The following is a 23959-nucleotide window of genomic DNA, read 5'->3' on the forward strand; positions in this document are numbered from 1 at the left end:
CAGATACTCCAATAGTTTCCACTCAGGAGCTCAGAGGTGAAAAACAACTCCAGGTTATTAAAAGTACTCAATCACGATCAGTTAATTCTGCTACCTGGTACAGTCAAGGAAAGGGGTAATGTGATAGTCGACGTTACTGGCTTTCAAACCATTTTAAGCAACAGGATGCTGAATGCCAAAATGTAGGAACAGAGAAACAGAGCTGCGCCAATGGAAGGGAGGGGCCTGGAGCACATAACCACTTTGTAAGTGCCCCCGAAAGCTTCCCAACCCAACACCACAAAGTACCATCCTGGGACTTCTATGCCCAGGGAATGTTTCTTAAACTTGAACTATGGGCCACTCACAGAGGGCTGTTATCCTCGCTCCACAGATGTGGAACCAACTCATCAAAGGATTAAAATGTGATTACATTTCAATACTGTGTAGGCGTTGAGTGTATTAAGATTTCACGCTGGCAGACCTGGATCTAAATCCTGTTTTCACATGTATTAGTCAGTCATACAATTCTGGATATTAGAAATCTGATACCCAGATTCCATCCTCTGTTAAAAGGAGACAGTAAAAACTTCCTCTCTAGCAAGTATCTCCTCATCACTCCCCTGGACACAGGGACACAGACACACATACACAGTTTCTGGTCAAGATTCAATGCAGTGAATGCACAAGGTGTTTGGCCCAATGCCTGGCACGTGTAAATGTTTGATCAACTCCAGCTACCACTAAATGGAGACTCTATCAATACAATCCTCAGTTTATATTGCAGGAACCATATAAATTCACGTATTACATCGCACGGATGCTAACTACTGAACTATGTCTCCACCGTGGAGCTGCTGAGACAACGCTGAGCAACCAAGAAAGGGGTCCTTTCAGGGCAATACCAGCCGCCATGCAACCTCCCACCAGCCTAGTCTCTCTTTATCATATTGGGTACCTGCATTATATGCCCCAGTGCCATCCTGTAGTCATTCCATCTGTGTAAGCCTTAGCTCCCCAGGATCATTTTCACTCTTCAAAGGTGGGGCACAAGGCTGCCCAGGACACCGCTGCCCCACAGAGGACCAGCCTCAGAGAGGACTCTTAACTGAATGAACTGAACAGCCAGGCTTCAGTTACTAAGAATGAATGCATTGTGCCAGCAGGTGAGCATAAAATGCGCCACTAGCAGTAGGTCTAAGGGCCCCCTGGCACTGGAACACAGCTGGCTGGGTTCCAATCCCAGCGCGTCCACTTGTGCCCTAAGCGACTTTGGGCAAATTGCTTCATCTCTCTAAATCTAGTTTCTTTTTCTCCAAAACAGGGTTTAGGGTGTCTACCATTGGATCACGGTGAGAATTACTGAGTACTGAGACAGCTCCAGTATAGTGTTGAATACAGCACCTGGCATTTGATAAATCTACGTTTTAAAATTATCATCATCATCCCCTGCTCTTTAGGGAGTTAAGTCTAGCTAGAGGATGGAGATACACTCATTGCGGGGAAAAAAATTCACCATTCAGGGAAGTGGGGAAGGATCAAAAGACCAACACGGAAAAGCTTTCACCTCGCTTTGCCCCTGACATACGTATATCTAAACAACCTTGCCAAGACAGTGAGGGCAATCAAGACATTACAAAGATAATCTATTTTTAATGAGAACGTGGGGTTAGAATATTTGTAGATTTTCAGCTGGGTAGTACTTGAGCTTCTTACCTTAATGGTACAAAGCCAACCCCGATTAATGATCAACTTAAGAAGATAAAAATCTGACTTGCTCTAGGAACTTCTGTTCAGCAACATGAGCCAATGTAAAGCACGAATCTTATGACCATGGAATCAAGACTCCCTGTGCTGACCTAAATGTCCATCGACAGATGACTCGATAAAGAAGCTGTGGTGTATTTATACAATGGAATACTACTCAGCCATAAGAAATGACAACATAATGCCATTTTGCAGCAACACGGATGTCCCTGGAGAATGTCATTCGAAATGAAGTTACCCAGAAAGAGAAAGAAAAATACCATATGAGATCACTCATATCTGGAATCTAAAAATAGAACAGACAAATGAACTTATGTATAAAACAGAAACAGACTCACAGACATAGAATGCAGACTTGTGGTTGCCGGGGGGAGGAGAGTGGGAAGGGATAAACTGGGAGTCCAAGATTTGCAGATACTGACTTGTGTATGTAAAACAGATAAACAAGTTTATACTGTATAGCACAGGGAACTGTATTTGATATCTTACAGTAGCTTATGGTGAAAAAGAATATGAAAATGAATATATGTATGTTCATGTATGACTGAAGAATTGTGCTGTACACCACAAATTGACACAACATTGTCAACTGACTATAACTCAATAAAAATAAATATAAATAAATAAATAAATAAGTAAATTTATTTTTTTAAATGTGGGAAAAAAAAAAGACTATGCTAAAATTCCAACTCCACCACTAAGTGGCCACAGGCGACCTCGGCAACCTCTTTTAGCCTCAGTTACCTTATTTTTCAACTGGGAGTGTCTCTCTTGTAGAATTTGCATAGAGATTAAGACAGACAATGTAAACAGATTATCGCAGGTGCTCACGAAATGGTGTCAATTATTCCTGCATTTCCTTTTAAGACGGAACTGTCGCCTGAAGGCCAGATCCCTGCGCTGTATGTTGTGGGCCCCCCCACCACAGGACTGCGGTTGGGGCTGGTCCTGCAAACGCATGCGTGACATGCAGAGTCACAGCTTAGGCCAGAGCTGCCCACAGAGAGGTCAAGATGGTGAGATTCCTGGCAGATACTCACTGCCAGAAACAAAAGGGGTTGGGGGGAGGTACAGACAATAAATATTGGTGATATGGGAGGCCAGTGGAGCTCTCCTCCATCACTGGTGGGAGCATAAAATAGTTCAACCACCTTGGGAAAAGGTCTGGGAGTTTTTTAATAAATTAAACACATCCCGAAGCCTAAGACCCAGAAATTCCACTCCTAGTTTACTCAAGAAAATGAAAACATATGTCCACGAAGAAGCTTGTGCGAGAATGTTTATAGTCGCTTTCCTCATGATAGGCCAAAACTGGAAACAGCCCAGGTGTCCACAGCATTTGGGTCATATAGGACTCCAATCAGAGCCTGGAATCAACAGCCTTCAAACTACTGATATACATAACATGGATACAGCCCATCATGGTGGGTAAACGAAACCTTGTGCAAAGAGTAAATACTGTAGGATTGTATACATGGAAAGTTCTAGAACAGGCAAAACTAATACAGTGGAAAATTTAAAACAGGGATTGCTTCTGGGGGTTGGGGACAGGGATCGCCTGGGAAGGTGCACAAGGGAACTCCTGGGCTGACGGTAACGTTCTCACGTTGACAGAGGTTGTATTAAACAGGTATATGTATTTGTCGGTTCATCAGATGATACTTAAGATCTGTATCTCATACGAAATTTTACACCAAAAGAAAAAAGAACAAATATTGAACTCTAGTTAATAATGTGCATGCTGAAGTTTTAGGGTTGAAATGAACTGATTTCTGCAATTTTTACTCTGCAATGCCTCAAATAAAACAAGATGGACCAATGACTGGAAGGATGGCAGAGTGTGATAAAATAAATCTAGTAAAATACCAATGTGGAGTCTAGGTATTCTGTATGTGGATGTTCATCACGTAATTCTTTCAACTTTTTAAAACTGCTTGGGAGAAAAGAACAGGTAGGGGGCATTTTTCATATACATACCCCAGCTGACAACAAATTCAGTGATCTTAGTAAGACATTCCTGAACTGTTCATAAACATTTCATTTTTATCTGTGCCAACCACGTTTCTTTGCATTGCATGGTCCACACGATCTGTAAAGCACAGATGTTTCAAAATCAGCCCCGAGAGGGGTCAGCAGCTACCAACACTTCCTTCCTTCTCACAGAGAACTCAAGTCGTCATTTGGAGGTTCATTTCTCTTGTGTGGAATAGAGGCCACCATCATAAATGAATGGCTGAAACTTGCTGAAGTCTTCCCCACATTATCTCCCAGGTCGTTGATTACCTGGGACCTGTATAAAAGAAAGCTGGAACCCGGTCCTCGTTCCAAGAGGCAGAGCCTCCAGCGACAGGGATGAACCCTGCTCCCTCTGCAAGAAAGGTATTGGGAGGTTCACCAACCCTCTCTCAGTAAAATGGGAGCTGCTGCGCCTCTTGCTGTGGTGGCTGAACTTACAACACGTAAGAGGTTACACAAGTGATTCTCTCAATTCTCAGAGAGCTAACCCTCTGATGTTTCCTCTTTTTACAAATCAGAAAATGGAGGACGAGGGCATAAATGAACTGCTCCAAAACACACAGCTTGAATTCAACCCTTTTTTTTTCCCATTAACATTTTTCTATAAATAAAGAAGATTCACTTTGAATTTGCTACTGTCTTCACACCTAAACTTTTTTTTAAATTGAAGTATAGTCATTTTACAACATTGTGTTAATTTGTAATGCATAACATGTTTCAGTTATACATGTCTATCTGTATATTCCTTTTCAGATTATTTTCCATTATAGGTTATTACAAGATAGTGAATAGAGTCCTCTGTGCTCTACAGTAGGACCTTGTTGTTTATCAGCTTTGTATACAGTAGTTAGTATCTGCAAATCCCAAACTCCCAATTTATCCCTCCACCCTCCCATTACCCACCAGTAACCATAAGTTTGTTTTCTCTGTCTGTGAGTCTATTTCTATTTGTAAATAAGTTCATTTGTGCCATTTTTTAGATTCCACATATAAGTGATATGCAGTATTTTTCTTTCTCTTTCTGGCTTACTTTGCTTAGTATGACAATCTCTAGGTCCATCCATGTTGCTGCAAATGGCATTATTTTATTCTTTTTATGGCTGAGTAGTATTCCATTGTGTGTGTGTGTGTGTGTGTGTGTGTGTGTACCACAACTTCTTGATCAGTCATCTGTCGATGGACACTTAGGTTGCTTCCATGTCTTGGCTATTATAAATAACACTGCTATGAATACTGGGATGTGTGTATCTTTTCAAATTAGAGTTTCCCCTGAATATATACTTAAACGTAAGACAAGACACTATAAATCTCCTAGAAGAAAACATAGGCAAAACATTCTATGACATAAATCTTAATATTCTCCTAGGGCAGTCTACCCAGGCAATAGAAATCAAAGCAAAAATTAACAAATGGGACCTAATTAAATATATAAGCTTTTGCACAGCCAAGGAAACCATAAACAAAACAAAAAGACAACCTACAGGACGGGAGAAAATATTTGCAACTGATGCAACAGACAAGAGATTAATTTCCAAAATAGACAAAACAGCTCATGCAACTCAATAGCAAAAAAACAAACAGCCCAATGTAAACATGGGCAGAAGGCCTAAACAAGCAATTCTCCAGTGAACACGTACAAATGGCCAATAAGCACATGAAAAGATGCTCAGTATCGTTGTCAATTATCAGAGAAATGCAAATCAAAACTACAATGAGGTGTCACCTCACACCAGTCAGAATGGCCATCATTTAAAAGTCCACGAACAATAAATGCTGGAGAGGGTGTGGAGAAAAGGGAGCCTTCCCAACACTGATGGTGGGAATGCAGTTTGGTGCAGCCATTATGGAAGACAGCATGGAGATTCCTTTAAAAACTAAAAATAGATTTACCATGTGACGCAACCCTTTTTAAACCTAGAACTCTGTCTGATCGTCACTTTTTACCACACGCTGTCCTGAAACCACCCCTCATTTCTGGCAAGAAGTAGCCAATTTTACAAATGCTTGTCTAGAAAAAAAACTGGGTGAGGAGCATTAAAGACAGTAGCTTTCACACTGCAAGCTGAAAAAAAAATATGAGTCCGTTCTGACTAGAAACACTTTTAAAGGCTAGAAGGTAACAGAGCTGACTGTGTCACATTTAAGACCAAACATTGGTTCCTGAAATTTGTTTCAGTTGTGTATCAGTATTTAGATGTATGTGTTTCTTGCTGTGGGGGCAGAAAAGTTAAGAGTCACTGATTAAGTCCCTCTGAATCAGAGGTTTCAATATGAGGTTTAATTTCCCAGATATGAAAAGTAATGCTGGAGGTGGGGGAGGGTGTAGCTTAAGTGGCAGAGTACATGCTTAGCATGCACGAGGTCCTGGGTTCAATCCCCAGTAACGCCTCTAAAAAAATAAATAAATAAGTAAACCTAATTACCTGCCCTCCAAAAAAGAAAAAAAAAAATTTAATTAAAAAAAAAAAGTAATGCTGGAAAGGAACGGGAGAGCAAGAAGCACAGTCACCAGTAGCAGCAACAGTGCCCAGACTGTGGCCTCGGCCCCAAGCAGGTGCACGAGCCAAGCCTCACCAGCGGGCACGTGACCACATCCGAGGGGAAAGGCAGCTGTCCCTGCACACAGCTGCTCACTCTCAGCACCTTACCAGGTGCCAATAATAAAGGAGAATTTGCATTTTTGACACGCTTTATCTATTGAAGACTCACTGGTTCCCATGGCCACATTCCGTAATTCACAGCCCCAACTAACAAAATATAAGCCAGAAGGACCTGATGTTGACCACTTTTATCACGCTCCCTCATGTTCCCGTCTCCAGTTCCATTTCCTCTCTTTCCTTCCAGAAACAACCCCCTATCATTTATCCTGTGCTGATTTTCCAGTTTATATCCTAATAATTTTAGGATGCGTGCATGTCCATGAGCGATGGAACAGCATTACTGAGGGATTTTTTTTAATTTACATTCAACAACTACAAGGTACATGCCCTTTTGCCATTTCTCACTCTAATGTTTTTCAGATGTACCCATATGTATACACAGTCATTTTCGTGCTGTATAGTATCCCATCACATGGACGGTCCCTAAACTGTCCCCAAGATACTGTCATTATAAGCAGCACTGCTGTGAACATTCTTGGCCACTTCTCCTCCAGTTCATATGGGGATGTGTGCAAGGTGTAGTCGGCAGTAGAATGGCTGAGTTATCACATACACGTAGTCGCAACTTAACTAGTTATTGCCAACCTCACATCCTAGGCTAACCACTGACAATAGTTCAATACAGGTCCTTGAGACTTAACACACCACATACACACATATACATGATTTTACAGAATACGAACATAGATGAAGCTATCTCATGCTTTGTGATGAGTTGCAGAGGACAGCTTTTTGCATTAATTGACCAATGACCAGTGACCGGTGTCCATCAGGACGTTAAGGATTTTTCCCTCATTACGGTAATTCAAGGAATTTTGTGCATAAATACACTGACAGGCTAGTTCCAGGACATATGTAGAACCGACCGGGACTCCTGGACCCACCTCTTACTTTTACAAAAGTGAATGGCTGAGTCCCAGAGGGCTGGGTGAGGAGCTGGTCCACGGACCTCCCCCGGCAAGTGAGGAATAAAGGGGCCGGAGGCCACAATTCATAGTCCGGTCCCTGGCTCTCCAGAGGGCACTAGCTCTGCTTAAATGAGGAAAACATTCCGACACCCAGTGTTGCTTTTACACACCAGCAATATTCACACTGTAGAACCCAAGATGTTAAGAGGCACTCTGGGTATCACAAAAGTCAGGTAAAATCTCTCTGCTTCTGCGCGGAAAGCGAGATCAGACCCAGAGACTCAACGACCCCACAGTACAGCAACCCGGGCCAATTCTCTGAGGAGAGGGAGGGCTCCACGCCTCCAGTCTCAGGAAGGCAATGAGAATAGAAAAAGTTGGCCCCACACCTAATTCTCCCCAGCAAACTGATTCACCGTGCCTATAGCACAGGCCAGGCATGCAACTCCAGCCTCGTTTCGAAAGCTTTCAACTGACCACGCGCTGGGTGCCCTGGTGCTGAGTGGATGGGCTCGCAAGTGCACATCCGCACGTAACGTATCCGGTGTGATCTCTGACGCCTGACCTTTGGCATATATGAGTTTGAATCCTGACTCAGCTTCTCATTAGCTGTGTGACCTTAGGCAAGTTACGTGACCATCCAAGCTTCCAACTCCTCACCTAAAACAATACATAAGGTCTCTCTCTCTCTCTCTCTCTCCCCCCCTTGTCTTCTGAGACGGCTTGCATTCTGTCTGTGGAGTGTGTATCTACTTTACTTTAACCACCCCCCCACACCCCCGACCCCATGTACATCTCTCTAAATAAATCTACTTTTATTTAAAAAAAAAAGTAAAATTTGTACCTAGATTATAGGGTTTTGTGAAAAGTAATGTGTTACTATACAGAAGTGCTCAGAAAAGCCCTTAAGCCCATAATGTATATTTAGGAAATATTCAGGGTGCTGACTTAGCGCTAGTGCCTGAAATAAAAACAAAGCCCCTGGCCTTAAGGAGCGAGTAAATTTATCAGAATGTCAAATAAAAACAATAAAAGCGGGTGTGGCTGCCAGGCGGAGGGAGGGGCAGGGAGAGTAAACGTGCCATTTGAGGGATACCCAAAAATTGGAGGGGGCCTCCCACCTCGAGGAGCTCTTTGAAGGGCTGAGACACACACTCAGAGGTCACACCCTCAGTGCTGGGTCCCAAGTCTTCAGCAAGTACCTACTGATTTCAGGAAAGGCACAAAGTCTTATTGGACAAACCAGGTCCCCAGAGGCTCTCAGGCGAGTAAGCCTCAAGGACACAGAGGTGATGGAAACGCTGAAGGCATGCGGTGCATGAACAAGCCCTGTCCCTTCCACACCCCTGTCCCCTGGGCTTCTCTGCAGCTGGTGCACCAGCGAGCTCCCTGGCGCTCCCCTCCCTCAGGTTCTCAGGCTCTGTGCTCCTGGGTCCTCCGCTGCCCTGCCGGCTGCCCCTTGGGCCCTTTCTTCTATATTAAGGTAGCTGTCCCACACCTCTCATCCCTCATGGCCCCCGTAGGTAACCTCATCTCTAAACAGGAGGCTCATTATGAGGACTAAATGAAACAAACTGTGTGAAAGGTTCCCTTCTCTGAGGATGCTGGCACCCCCCAGGCAGCTGGACGCAACGCCCCAGCATCACATTGGAATCCTCTCCGGTCCCTGCCCACTACACTCCACCAGGGCCGTGCCCGACGTGGGAACGGACACCCAGCCGCTCCTCAAACCAGCCGCCCATCGGCCACCCCTCCACTCTGCATACACTGCTCACGGTGCGCATCACGGAGACATTTCTGCCCATCACACCCCCTCAACACACCTCCCAGTGTTTCCTGAGGAAAGACTCAATGTTTGAGGCTGCACACAAGGCCTCTGGATGGAGCTCCAGCCCAGCTTCCAACTTCAGTCTCCACCGTGAGCCTTTTCTCCAGCTTGATCAGATCGCTGGCTGGGCGGTGCACCGGGAAAGGCAGATTTCATCTCCCAGTAAGGGGTTAACAGAGCTTGACGGGCTCCTGCTGCACAGCTTCAGCGCCCTCAATACTCAACAGGCACCCAGGCTCTTCACGTGCCCCCAAGTTTATCTGGGTTCTTTTTTCCCATGGAGTTCAAGAAACGATCCAGGACCATGCGGAGCCCGCTGTTTCTCCAGCAAGCCTGTGGCATGTGCCACTTAGGTGGGCCCAAGAGTGACCGCCATGGCCCAGGGCGGTGGCTGTCTCGGGCACGACTTAGGGTCATCGTTCATCATCATCTCTGTGTGTGATCTCAGTGAAGCTGTAAAATCCCAAACTGAGCCAAGCAGCCTTTCTCAGCACTCAGATGGGAGACAAATGGCTGACAGCAGCGCCCCGGGGCGGGGGGGGGGGGCTGACAAAGACAGACTTCTCCAGTGATGGCCAGGGCTGCCTGCTTTCCCAGCCTGCCTCTCGAGCCTGTCCCACAGACCTCTGGTAAATTCTGTGTGCTTAAATTAGCCCAGGATGGCTTCCGAGGCTTGAAACCAAAGAACCTTCACTAATAACTATATATATATATAGTTCTTTGGTTCCCTGAACAAAGTCCCCCAAACCTCCCCCAGCAACGGAGCACCCAGAGCCATCCTCGGGGGTGGTACCTGTCCCATCTGGAGTTGACCTCACAAAGGTGGGTAGCATTTTTACTGAAGCCGTGGGGTGGGTGGTAGCTCCAAGCCCTTTCTCCATCTCCTTGCGGAACCGCTTAGAAATCTCCAGGAGGGTCTCATCAGAGAGCCGCATGTGGTAGAGGTACTGGTCAACCTGAAAGAGGGGGAAATGAGAGGAGTGTTTGTGTTAAATGAACTACGGCATGCATCTATGTCAAGGACCATCACTTAGCTCTTCAAAAGAATAAAGCCTGGTATGTACAGAAGGTCCAGAAGGTTAAAGATCATTTAACCAGAATCTATGACAGGACTTTGTCCTTCAAAAAATTAAAATAAAAAATGACTAAAAATTAAAATTAGAAAATGGCTCATTTTTTAGTGGGGGAGGGTACAGCTTCGCATGCATGAGGTCTTGGGTTCAATCCCCAGTCCCTCCTCCAAATACAAAAATAAATAAACCCAATTACCCCCTCAAAGAAAAAAGAGAAAAAAACATTCCTCTTCTATATTCCCCCTTTACCACTGGCACCACCATCCACCCAAAATAGAAAACCGAGTCATCCTCAACAACTCCGTCTCCTGTTCTCAACAACTAGTCGTTGCGTCAGGTTAACTCTGTCTCTGCAGTCTCTCTGACTCGTCCCCTCCTTCCCACCCCCACTGACCCAATCTTTAACTCAGCCTCCAGCCAAGCCTAGGTTACTACAAGAGTTTCCTGGCGTCCCTGATCCAGACTCTCCCCTTTCAGCCTAGTTCCACAACTGGCTTCCCAAAATACAATCACATCACCTCCCTGCCTGAAAACCTCCAGTGGCTTCCCTCCCACAAAACTGAATCTTAGCATAAACTACAGGCCGTTAAAAACCTGGCCTCCTTATGAATCTAGTCTCATCAATCGCCTCTCCTTTGATCCCAAAGTTCTCTTATATTCCAGCCACCTGAATCCACCCCCCTTAGGCTTCTGCAAATGTTGCAAGCGTCACCAGGTCCATTCTCTCTTCACCTTCAAGGCTTGACTCAGTTATCACCTCTTTCCCAAAGATTCCTTTGATGTCTCCACATGGGGCTAGTCACTCCCCACTCTGCCCTCCCGTGGCGCTTTGGAAATATCTCCACTACAGTATCACAGTTTATTTAAAACGTTGTCTCACTTATCATCAATTCTTCCAGGGCAGACAGATTTTACTCATCGCAGTCTCTTAAGCACTGAGCACAGACAGCCCTCGATGCTGAACAGAAGCCTGGACGTGCACCGCGCCAGGCTCTGGGGCACAGGCTGGCTCTGACAGGCTTCCCAGAGACGCCGTGAGGGACATGAAGTCCCGCACATGTCGCTCCGTCGTCCCCACAGAAGCACCTAAGAAACCACAAATGCAGGGACAGCGCCAGGGACTGGAAGGTGGTAGCGACACTAAAACTCAAGTTCACACGCATCCAGGGTCAAAGGAGCACAGGGAGACCGCGAGGCCGTAGAAGTGCAGATCTTCTGGGAAAAGAGCTTCAGTGAGGCTCTGGGAGGGACAAGGGTCCAGTCGCTGCTTCAGTGATGCCCTCAGACAAGCAGGCATGCGGGGAGGTCAGACTGGACAGCCCATCTGCCCATCAGCCAAGGGCGACCAGGACTAGCCAGAACCTCTAAAGAAAAATTATATAAAACCAAATTCAGTGTCTCCAGGATGGCAAGGACCCTAAGATTTGAATCGGGTAACTGCTCAGCGCTCACCTCCTCAGGGGACACCGAGGGTCCAGTTTCCATGCCCTTGGTGTGGGACAGAGAGCCCCAGCACCCCCGGCTGTAGGCAGGCTGAACACCCAGGGAGTCCTCCACCGCGGTCCCTCCCAACCTGTAACTCCAGGCGGCCACCAGCGAATGGGACAGCCGGCAGAGTGCAACCCACAGCAGCTGGCAATTCTGCCTTATGATTTTCCCAACTAGTCTGACTCCTCCCTGACCACTTCTTTTCCTTTGTACCCTCCTGGTCAATCAGGCCCAACTTATCACTTCTTCCTCGGTATTTCTCCCGCATCCTTCCTTCCTCCTCCATCACCACTGTCTTCACTTTGGTCAGCCACTCAATAGCTTTGCAAATTAAGGCAAATCATCTACCCTCTTTGGTGCCTCCTCTACAAAATGGGGTCACGGCTGCTCTGCCCACCTCCCAAGAAAGACTGCCTTCTGTAATCTGTAAAATCTCACACATAAATATAAGGCATTACTGTTACCATCAACATAAGTCCTCTTTGCTGATCGATGAAATAGACCTGGCCCCCTGCCTTGCTGCTTCTCCATTTCCAACCACATTGCCCACCATAGTAAGACAACCACACACTCTAAAATACTGCTTTGCCCAAAGTCTTTCATTGTAAGTAATCTTACAATCTCACTGTAAGAAATCTTACCATTTCTTGCTTTAATCAAACAATCCTGGATCTGACAAATGCAGTGTCATCTCTGCACCACCGTCTGCTGCTCAGGATGCTTTCCCCAGTTTTGCAAGCCCCACCCACCCTTCAAAGTCCAGCTACAGCCCCACTACACCACACTGCAGAAGGACTAAATTTAAGAGAGGGATCTGGAACAACATCATGGAAGAGTAAAGGACAATGCAGTCTGGGGAAACTAGGGAGAAACACCGTCATCTCACACTTTAAGAGTCACCTATTTAAAAGAGGATTGCATTTTCCTTTTCTGTTGAATTCTAACAGATAACCTAGGACCAAAAGTATGGAAGCTGCAGAGATGTATTTCAACAAAACGAAAAAGTTCCTTACTGAGAGATTCCAAGATGAAACGGGATGGATGCCTTATATACATGCAGTAATTTCCCCACTATTAGAAATGTGCAAGTCCAGACCGGCCACTGGGCAAGGATAGTTTAGATTGAACTCAACTGTCACAGGGGTAACCAGACTAGAATCACAGCATGTTAGATCTGAAAGGAATCTTAGAGATCTTCTAGTCCAGTCTGCTATTTTATAGGCCTGGACAGGGAAGCGATCACTCAGAAGCAGCCCAGTTTGCTGTGGAGAGCAGGGCGCCGAGCACGGTCTCCTTCAATCCAGTGATCCACATCCTTGCTGCTCAAAGTGTGTGGTCCACGGACCAGCAGCTTCAGCGTCACCTGGGAACCAAATCTGTATTTTACTGAACAAGAAACCCCCCCTCCTCCCCTCGGCCAGATGCATGCGCCACTGAAGTTCAAAAAGCACTGACCTACACTACACCCTTCCAAACCTTGAGTTTCCGATGCTGGAACTCCATTTCCCAAACGGTTTCATATGTTAAACGGAAACAGTGCCCAAGAAAAACAGTATTTTCCATTCAAATCTGGGAAACTCTCCATACGGTTTACTTCCAGTGGGAAGTTCAAGGTAAATATTATTAGCATATTGAAAACTGAAACATTCTACAGCAGAGAAAACTCTAACCATGAAGTTTCTAAACATATTTGAGCACAAAACGCCTTTTGAAAACAGTTACCGTCAACTACTATCCTTAACGTCCCGTGGCTTGGACTTTGGCAGTGCGTCAGGTAGAGTGTCAGTCTCCACCTCAGAGCTCCTCGACTCTCAGGACCTTAAGCACACTGCATTCGTAAGTCGTCAATATGGGAGTGCTGCTCTGCTCACTGTAAAAATGAAGGCAAGTTTCCACATCACCGCCTCTTTAACAACAGCAGAGTTCCTTGTCTGAGTGATTTTTTGGGAGAATGCGCAAGACGACTTCCCAAGGGTCATCCTTCCAGGTAAGGCGGGGCCCAGGAGTGAGTAGGAAACAGACACACTAAACGCACATCCAGGCCCCCAAGCTTGAATCCTCTATTTGGGCTGTTTTTTTGTTATGTTGTTTTGGGTTTGTTTTTTTTTTTCCGTTTGACACAACTTCTCAACTATGCGCCCCAGGAAACCTGTAGCTCGAAATGGGTTCAGGGATGCCTCGGACGCTCCCACGAATGGAGAGGAACCCTGGCAGTTTCGGAAGAACTGGAGGCACAAGCACTCTGACCCCGGGAGAACACCGCCAGGCTAGGGAGCTCGGGCGGGTGGGGCCGGCCCAGACCCCGGCGGGCGCCCACCCCCGCCGCGGGCCCCATCCCCGCCGCCCCCGCCCCGCCGCGCGCCGAGCCCCCAGTGCACCGCCGGGAGCCTCGCCGACACGGGGTGGGGAGGAGACGGTTGCCAGCGTCGCCGCCTCCCTACCTGTCCTGCCAGGGGCTCCGCGCCGGGCTCCGGCCCCACCGGCGACCGACGCCCAGGCCCGAGCGGCGGGCCCGCCCCTCCCGCGTGGGCTGCCCGACGCGCCGCCCGACACCCGCAGGCCCCCCGCCCCGGGCCCTCTCGCCGCTGAGGCCCAGAGGCGCGCTGGGTCCGGGGGACACGCTGCTCTTCCCCGAAGACCAGCCCGGGTTAAAAGCTGCCCCTGGACGCGGCCGTGGAGACAGCGATCAGGCACAAAGCTGGACACCTGGGGCGAAGCGCGCGCGTGCGCAATGCGCCTGGGAACCCGATTAGGCCCAGAGGAGGGCGGCGCGCGGCGGCCGGCGCGCTCCCCAGGCGGGCGCGGACGGCGCAGAGGCGCCGGGGGGCTCCCTTGCGTTGGGCAGGTGGGTCCCCCAGAGGGTCGCTGAGCTTTTCAGTGCTAAGCAGCTAATGAAAACAATAGTGATAAACCGTATTTCGTCAGGTAGCTTAAGGAGAAGATTAAATTTTGCTGCTGCTCTATATTGCCCATCGTATGAAGATACAGGCATTCTCACGCCCTTATGGTGGAAATGTAAAATAATGCAAATTTACATAATGACATTTTGGCATTCTTTAATTAAAAGAAAAGAAAACATTAAAAGTGCAAGTTCCTTGACGCAGTGCACCCACTTCTAATGATGTAAACAAAAGAGGTGAAAAAAAATAGAACATGTGTTCAAAGATATTTGTACAAAGATATTGGGAGAGCCAGGATTTGATAGACGATGGGTTCGAATTCGATTTCCTGGCTGCATGAGATCTTAAGTCGGTGACTTTACCTCTCACAGCCTCTGCTCTTTTGAAAAACGAGGATGTTAATGATGAAATCTACATGACTAGGTTGTTAGGAATATTAAGTGAATCCATGTAAAGAGAGAGCTATTGGAGGGTTAGGTTTATCCCAGTTAACTTCAGATTGAAACACAACCTGAGAGATCCATGAAGTTGCTGGTGGGGTGGAGGTGGGGAGTTAATGGTAGAAAGGGGGAACGGGGCAACGTATCCATCACTGCCCCTTTTGTCCCTATTTCATCTTCTAAATATGTCTTGTTCTTATTCTTGATAGAAAATGCATTGGCGTGATTCAAAAATCAAAAGAACATGAAGACTGTGCACTGAGAAACCTCTCTTCACCCCTCTTCCCATCCATTCCTTGCACACCGCACGTAACCCTTGTTACTGGTTTCTCACTTGGCAAATATGAATATATAGTCTTACTCCCCCATTTCTTCTTTTTTTTTCAATTTTCAGTCTTTTTAATGTTAATCATTCTTCCATCTGCACTGGTTTCCCATTTTGGCTTCCAGAAGTTAATTGGTCATTTGAGTATCTTCTGCTATGAGGTGCCTCTTCAAATCTGCTCATTAAAAAAACATAATTTTGTGTTTTTTTGTGATTTGTATAAATTCTTTATATATTTTGGGTAAGTCCTTTTGAAATGAGTGGGACTCTGTGGGACCTTCCCAGGACAGAGTGTCAGAGGGTCGGGGGTCTCTATCCTCTGTCCCTGCCTCGCTGTGTCTGAGTGTGGGGTGTCCTGGTCATCTTTCCCTGATGCGCTGTGTCTCAGTGTGGGGTGTGTTCTTCCTCTTTCCCGACTCGCTGTGTCTGAGTGTGGGGTGTCTTTGTCCTCTTTCCCTGACTCGCTGTGTCCAAGTGTGGGTGTCTGTCCTCTGCCCTGACTTGCTGTGCCTGAAACATAGATAGACAAATGCACTAGCCTCCTCCTCCTCCTCAATTAGGTAGATAGACACACCAAACAACTCCTCCTTTAGATAGGCAGACAGAGACAAATAGACAGACATACTAGACTTCTCTTCCGCCCGCATTTGATAGAAAAATAGACAGATGCACTAGGCTCCTCCTCCTCCTACAAGAGATAGACAGACAGACTACAGTTCTCCTCCATTAGATAGATACATAGACAGACAGACAGACAGAGGCAGAACCACGCAGGGCTTTGGGGCTGTCACAGACACAGGAAGGCACTGTAGCCAATGTACCAAAGTGCCTATTGGTTTCCCATCCTTTCTCTCCCCGACAGTCTAGGAAACAGCGCCCTGCAGCTCTGTCCTTTATTGATCTTTTTTGCCCTATGGTGAACACCTGGGCAGGAAGAGAGGGGTGAAGTTACTGTTTTTGATTATGAAAACCTATATTCACCCTTTATGTCCATGTATAGTTTTTATCTTGTAAACTGATCTGTTATTTTCCATACTTCACTCTTCTAGAAAATAACTGTCCAGTAAGCAACTGTCCTCAGTTACCTATTCCATGTATATAAAAATATATATGTACTTGTAAGTGTATAATAATGCTTAAATGATTCTGAGTAAAAGAGAGAGCTGATAAAGAGAGTGGCTTCCAACTTGAGGGCACCTACAAGTAAGTGGACAGTCATAAGCTCTTGGGCCCTGGCCCCCCCGAACCCCCCTTGGTTTTGTCTTTCTCTGTCCTTCTTGCCACCTGACCCCACATCGGGGGACTTCTGGATTATAAGCCTCAGTCCGCGCTCAGACCAACCCGATGGCCACGCATCGTGACTGCCCGGGGTCCAGCTGCGTTCCTCAGCCACAGAGTACTCAAGACCTCCCTTGTGGCAGTCCTTGCTACCCAGGCCCTACCAGAGCCAGCTTCTGTCCACAGGGGTGAGCCCCAGGGGAAGGAAGGAGTGAGCCTTCTGTCTCTCGCCAGCTTCTAGGCCTAGGACAGGAGTTAGGGAACATGGGGAGGGGAGTGAGTGGGTCTCAGTGGAGTAGCGGCCAGCCCACACTTCCCCGGGCTGCAGGCAAGCTCGCTGACACTCATGTGGGAAGGGGACAAGGGTCTCAGCACCAGCCTCAGTGCCAGTCAATGTTCCTGGTCACCAGCTGCAAGGGAGTTAGTGCTGCCCAGCAGTTCCCCACATCTCGGACTCCTTTCTACTCTCATGAATGTTCTCATGATATTTTCTTTCTCCAGGTCCTCTTCGGTGGGCAGCCACTCTCCCCAAGATGCTGTCATTAGTTGTCTGCAGTCCAGAAGTTTCTGCATAGATACAAGTCCTCCTGTCTGCATTCCTCTCCTGCCTTGTGTGGGTTTCAGCCCTCAAATGCCACCAGATACAAATTAAATAAGTAAATAAATTCCAACAGAAATGTCTTTGAAAGCTTATTGCTGTTAATTTCCAGGATTTTACGTATTAACACCTTCTAAGAACACACTGAACCTGATAAAATCTAGCCAGTAGATCTTGGGAGACAAAAGTTTATAAAAATAGTAAAGAAAAGTAATCATAGGAATTACAGATACTGACCCATGTTATCATAGGTTGGCCCTAGGTTTGAAAGGATCAGCAACTGGGTTAATTCATACATAGAATTTATACAATTATAGAAAACATTAACAGTTCTGTGGGCTTTAAATCATCAGAAGGCCTATGAAAGACAGGAGAGTTTACCTGCTAGTGAAACTTCTCTGTTTTAAGCCATTTATTTGTTTTGTCAATTAAACTCCGATGAAAAAAAGGGAAGGGTTCCCTAAGGGGAGGTGGTCACCATTCTAGAGTAGCGTCACCCACATTCAGTCACTGAATAAGTGTCTATGGGGGGATTCGTTTTCCTCAGACTAAGGTGGAAATATCATCTGTGGACATGGGCTAAGACTGTGTACACAGGGAAGAAAGCACATGAAGTGAAAATCACACCAGGAGATCAAACTGCTAAACTGATAGAGAAGAGAGGCAGGGCTCCTCAGAGAGACCTGTGAAGTCACTGTATTCTTCCCAATAAAAGTGACACCAAAAAATTGTAAAATTTAATTTTTTTAACATTTTTTATTGACTTATAATCATTTTACAATGTTGTGTCAAATTAGTGTAGAGCACAATTTTTCAGTTATACATGAACATACATATACTCATTGTCACATTTTTTTCTCTGTGAGCTACCATAAGATCTTGTATATATTTCCCTGTGCTATGCAATATAATCTTGTTTATCTATTCTATATTTTGAAATCGCAGTCTATCTCTTCCCACCCCCCGCCCCCTTGGCAACCACAAGTTTGTATTCTATGTCTGTGAGTCTATTTCTGCTTTGTATTTATGCTTTGTTTGCTGTTTTTTTTTTTTTTAGATTCCACATATGAGCGATCTCATATGGTATTTTTCTTTCTCTTTCTGGCTTATTACACTTAGAATGACATTCTCCAAGAACATCCATGTTGCTGCAAATGGCATTATGTTGTCAGTTTTTATGGCTGAGTAGTATTCCATTGCATAAATATACCACCTTTTCTTTATCCAGTCATCTGTTGATGGACATTTAGGCTGTTTCCATGTCTTGGCTATTGTAAATAATGCTGCTATGAACATTGGGGTGCAGGTGTCATCCTGAAGTAGGGATCCACCTGGATATATGCCCAGGAGCGGGATTCCTGGGTCATATGGTAAGTCTATTCCTAGTCTTTTGAGGAATCTCCATACTGTTTTCCACAGTGGCTGCACCAAACTACATTCTCCCCAGCAGTGTAGGAGGGTTCCCTTTTATCCACAGCCTCTGCAGCATTTGTCATTTGCGGCTTTTTGAATGATGGCCATTCTGACTGGTGTGAAGTGATTCCTCATTGTAGTTTTGATTTGCATTTCGCTGATAGTGATATTGAGCATTTTTTTCATGTGTTTTATTGATCATTTGTATGACTTCCTTGGAGAATTGCTTGTTCAGGTCTTTTGCCCATCTTTGGATTGGGTTGTTTGGTTGTTTCTTATTAAGTCGTATGAGCTGCTTATATATTCTGGAGATGAAGCCTTTGTCGGTTTCATTTGCAAAGATATTCTCCCAGACGTAGGTTGTCTTTTTGTTTTACTTATGGTTCCCTTTGCTGTGCAGAAGCTTGTAAGTTTCATTAGGTCCCATTTGTTTATTCTTGCTTTTATTTCTTCTAAGAGAAAATTTTTGAGATGCATGTCAGATAATGTTTGGCCTATATTTTCCTCTAGGAGGTTTATTGTATGTATCTTGTCTTACGTTTAAGTCTTTGATCCATTTTGAGTTCATTTTTGTATATGGTGTAAGGGAGTGTTCTAGCTTCATTGTTTCACATGCTGCTGTCCAGTTTTCCCAACACCATTTGCTGAAGAGGTTGTCTTAATTTCGTTGTATATTCTTGCCTCCTTTGTTGAAGATTAGTTGACCAAAAGTTTGTGGGTTCATTTCTGGGCTCTCTATTCTGTTCCATTGGTCCATATGTCTGTTTTTGTACCAATACCATGCTGTCTTGATGACTGTAGCTCTGTAGTATTGTCTGAAGTCTGGGAGAGTTATTCCTCCAGCCTCTTTCTTTCTCTTCAGTAATGCTTTGGCAATTCTAGGTCTTTGATGGTTCCATATAAATTTTATTATGATTTCTTCTAATTCTGTGAAATATGTCCTGGGTATTGCATTAAATCTATAGATTGCGTTGGGCAGTGTGACCATTTTAACAATATTGATTCTTCCAATCCAAGAGCATGGAATAGCTTTCCATTTTCTTAAGTCTTCTTTAATTTCCTTCATCACTGGTTTATAGTTTTCTGTGTATAATTCTTTCACCTCCTTGATTAGATTTATTCCTAGATATTTTATTACTTTGGGTGCTATTTTAAAGGGGATTGTTTCTTTACTTTCTTTTTCTGTTGATTCATCGTTAGTGTAAAGAAATGCAACTGATTTCTGAACGTTAATCTTGTAACCTGCTACCTTGCTGAATTCTTCAATCAGCTCTAGTAGTTTCTGTGTGGATGTTTTAGGGTTTTGTATTTATAGTAACATGTTATAGCTGAAATCTTTGATCATCATATCTTTCTTTGTAATACAGCCTTATGACTTAATGTCAAGAGAACAGTTTTTCTCAACAAGGTAATTTCCTCGTTTATAATCCAAGAGTTTCCATGTGACCCATCATGTCCTCCTTTTTGGCCTTGGCTTCCAAAAAGCGCAGAACTGAACGTTGTTCAGTTGCAAAATGAAGCTGGCAGAAGTTTGGAGAGTCCCTCCCTTCCCCAGAGGTTTTCTGCAGGCGCTCATTCAGCAGGACACAGGGGTGTCGTGTCCCAGCCGTGGGCCCGCTCAGCTGTTTGTCGCTTCCCGTGGCTTTGCAGGGACATCGCTGCTGGGCTCGGTGCCGTGGAGCGGACCTCGTGTCCGTCCCAGGCTGCATCCCATCCGGTCCGTATTTGTCTGATGCCGTATGTTTTTCCGTTGCTTTATCCTGTCTTCCTAGGTCTCTGTTTTAGTCGTGTCTTTTAAAAAATTGACTGTAAAGCTCAATTCTTAAAAAGAACCCAATCTGAGAGTCTTTATTCTGTATGAGTTTAATCTTTTACAATTACAGTGACTACTAATGTATTTGAATTTAGTTTTAAGTTCATTATTGTATTTGTTTCTCTTCTAATCAAGTTTCTAAATTTTTTTCCTTTCAAGTCCCTTTAATTATTCCTAAGTTTTAAAGTGTGATTTCTGGACATAAATCATGTCATAAAAATTAAGTATTTGTTAATTCCACAAAGTGTTGTTAATTAGTACTTCTCTTCCTGAGAAAATGTAAGGGTTATAGGATGCATTAAACTTCAGCTCCCCTTTCACCTTCAGCGTTTTAATTGTTCAGTAGGTGTATCACATTACATCCAAGGCACGCTATTTTTTGTGTGTCTTTTTAAAAGAAAAATGCCCCCAATTGCAATATATAAGATAACATTCTGATTCTGGAGTTGTTAAGACATGAAAAAATACCTCTTAGGATTGGTAAAATATAGTTAATAATTTTAAACTTTCCTTCAGTTAATCATTATCATCACAATCATTATTTAGTAAGAGACCATACTCACTCAGAGACATAGTCCTTTTTTTTTTTTAAACCAATTTGTTTTGTCATTTCTACTTGTAACCCCTCCCTCCTGGGTACCTCCTTCAGTAAGTTTCTTCATTAAGGTCTATGAGTTTTGTCTGAAAACTCTGTTTGCTTCAACACTATTTAAGATAATTTAATGGGGCTTAGCTTTTTAGGGAATATGTTATTCATTTATTTTTTATGGAGGTATAGTCACTTTACAATGTTGTGTCAGTTTCTGGTGTACAGCACAACACTTCAGTCATACATGAACATACATATGTTCATTTCCATATTCTTTTTCACTGTAAGCTACTGCGGGATATTGAGTGTATTTCACTGTGCTCTGCAGTGTAAACCTGTTTATCTGTGTTATGTGTACCAGTCAGTATCCCCCAGGATGTGTGTTATTTTATCAGCACTTTGTCTACAGACACATGTTCTGTTGTCTTCTGACCTTTATTGCTGACAATGAGAAATATTAGTGCAATCATGTTTCTTTGTAGCTAATTTGTCTTTCTCTTTGGTAGTCTTTCAGACTTTTATCTTTGTTTTATAATTGTAATACATTATGTCTAGGTCAGGATTTATTTTTGTATGAATAACTTGAGATTATGGCCCTCATTCAACCTGAGTTTACATATCTTTAAGTTTTGAAAAATCTTTACTATTTACCATTGAGATTGTTCTCTCCTTTTCTTTCTTCTTTTCCCCTTGGAAAAAGTCCTGCTAAATGTAAGTTGAACTTTCTCATTTTGTTTTCCCAAGTACCACAACTTACTTGGTATGTTAAAGTCTCTCTTTTTTACTGTTCACATTTTTAATCTTCCTGTTCTGCCTTCTGGGTGGATGACTCAATTCTCCTCTTCAATCCACAAATCCTTCCTTTAGCTAAATGTCCCATGTTTTTGAATTGTCCGTTTAATACACTTCCGTGATCACTGCTTCGCACATACTGACTAATCAGATCCCTGCACCAGCCGTGTGGGGGCAGAGCCTTCACTGTGCTGCACAGATGGGGGCACAGAGTTTAGGAACATCACCCAGGTCGGGTACCCAGTACCCAGGGATTAGGGCTGGAACCTGGGGCCCAGGCTCTTCACACATCTGCGTTGAGGTTTTTACTCCTGTATCTGTTTTTTTCATTGTCAGAATTTATATTTTTGGTGTCTTCCAAGGCTTTCATTTTGCTCATTATAGTCTTACCTCCTGGGTTTCTTCCTTGAGCTGTAAGAAAATTTCCTTCCTTTATGGATTCATTCCAAGACTTTTTTATTGCTGCCATCTTTTGGGGCATGTGTTTTGCCTCTTAAGCTGTCTGCACCTCTCCCTCATGGTGACCTCGTATGGCTTGTTCTGACCGTGAGGCCACTTTCAGGAGAGGGTTTGTGGGGTATCCTGTTGCCCTTGGCTATGGAGATGTCCTCAGAGGGCAGTTAGCATCTGTGTCCCTGAGGTTCCATGAGTTCCTAGGGCTCTAGGTGAGTTTTATTGTTCAGTTCTTGACCTGTGATATCCATTCCTGAATGGTGGGTATACACTTTTTTTCATTTTACTGGAGGTACTGGGGAGTGAACCCAGGACCTTGCACACGCTAAGGATGCGCTTTACCACTGAGCTCCGCCCCACCCCGCCCCGGGTGGTACAAATTTGATTTCACACCTGCTCACGACGGCAGGCCGGGTCTGATTTCCTGTGGGGTTTCTTTGTGCCCAGAGCCTTGTGTGGGCAGTGGTGCTGGCCTCAGGCCTGGTGGCTGACAGGCAGGGGCCTCCCCACCTTCTGCAGGAAGCTCAGGTTCAGTGGGCTGATGTGGCGTTTTGTGTCCCGAAAGGCTTCCATCTGCTCTCAGAGCCCAGAACCCCTGGGCTCCCGCCGCGTGTCTGTGTGAGCTCTGGTCTGGCCCTGGAGGCGTTTCCTTGTGTACCCGCAGCCTGGCTGTAGAACTTGTAAGCAGCCCTTTGGTTACATTATAGTCACTATTTCTGTGTTTGGTGCAGATGGTTGGGGGGCGGGTGGAGGCTGCTGTTCCCACGTGGGTTAACATCTTTGTTGATCTTGGAGCTTTTCCATGTGCATACTTGTTGCTGGGTTTACAAAATTCCCCTTACAAAATACCTTACCGTGGATTCTCACCTACTGTGGGTAAATGTGTTTTAATCTAGTTAAAAATAGTATGTGTGCTGGGAGGTTTTTCCCTTATTGTTTGAATAAAGCTCAATTTGAAATACTATTTCATCTTTAATAAGATGTGCAAAGCACTCATTCTTAGGGCTTCTAAGTGAAAACTGTTTCTCTCCTTTCGGTAGCGTGCTGCCACTAGTCACCAGGTTGACCCGGAGTTCCCTGGCTTAGGTCTGGGCAGCGTCCTCCTCAACAGCCTGAAGCAGGCGGCGATGGCCCTGGCCAGCGGCGCGGGCTTGCTGGGCACTGTGCACGTGGCTGCCCAGGCTGCGCCGCAGGGTGGCTGGTCGGCGCTGCTGCCCACGGCCGAGGGGCGGCCCGGGTGCTCTGTGCCCTCCTGCCCTGCGCAGTGGGCTCGGGCTCAGAGCAGGGGCGCGGCGGGCTGGGCTGGGCTGGGCTGGGCAGGTGGGCACTGGAGAGGCCGCCAGGAGGGGAGGGGGCTTACCTCACATTGGCAAAAACACTTTCCGTTTTCCACTTTCCAGCAACGAAGTTAACATCAGTCCAGGTCGGTGATTCATGATCAGTCTCAGGGCAGCTTGATGGCTGATGGAGGCTTAGAGTCTGCCTTCAATGCAGCCGTCACTGCAGAAATCCAGGTTCGCGAGCTGACAGAGGTGAGCTTACCTGCCAGTGAGCTGAGATGGAAACGCCGTGTGCCGTGCTCGTACTCGTGAGAAAGTAACAGCCTTTTGCCAGAATTATTAAAAACTGAAACACAAGC

At 45.3% G+C, this 23959-nt stretch overlaps 1 protein-coding gene across 1 annotated transcript in view; it reads right to left on the reverse strand.

The window, feature by feature from the left end:
* LOC140685649 (hexokinase-2-like) overlaps positions 1–14283 on the reverse strand; it is a 48221-nt gene extending 33938 nt beyond the window's left edge. Inside the window, 2 exon segments of the mRNA XM_072937556.1 lie at positions 9952–10114; positions 14161–14283. Coding sequence (XP_072793657.1) covers positions 9952–10093 — 142 coding nt within the window. The 5' untranslated portion in view covers positions 10094–10114; positions 14161–14283.
* Between the last annotated feature and the right edge of the window lie 9676 nt (positions 14284–23959).

Source organism: Vicugna pacos, chromosome 15, assembly GCF_048564905.1.
Source record: "Vicugna pacos chromosome 15, VicPac4, whole genome shotgun sequence".
In the NCBI taxonomy this organism is placed as follows: domain Eukaryota; kingdom Metazoa; phylum Chordata; class Mammalia; order Artiodactyla; family Camelidae; genus Vicugna; species Vicugna pacos.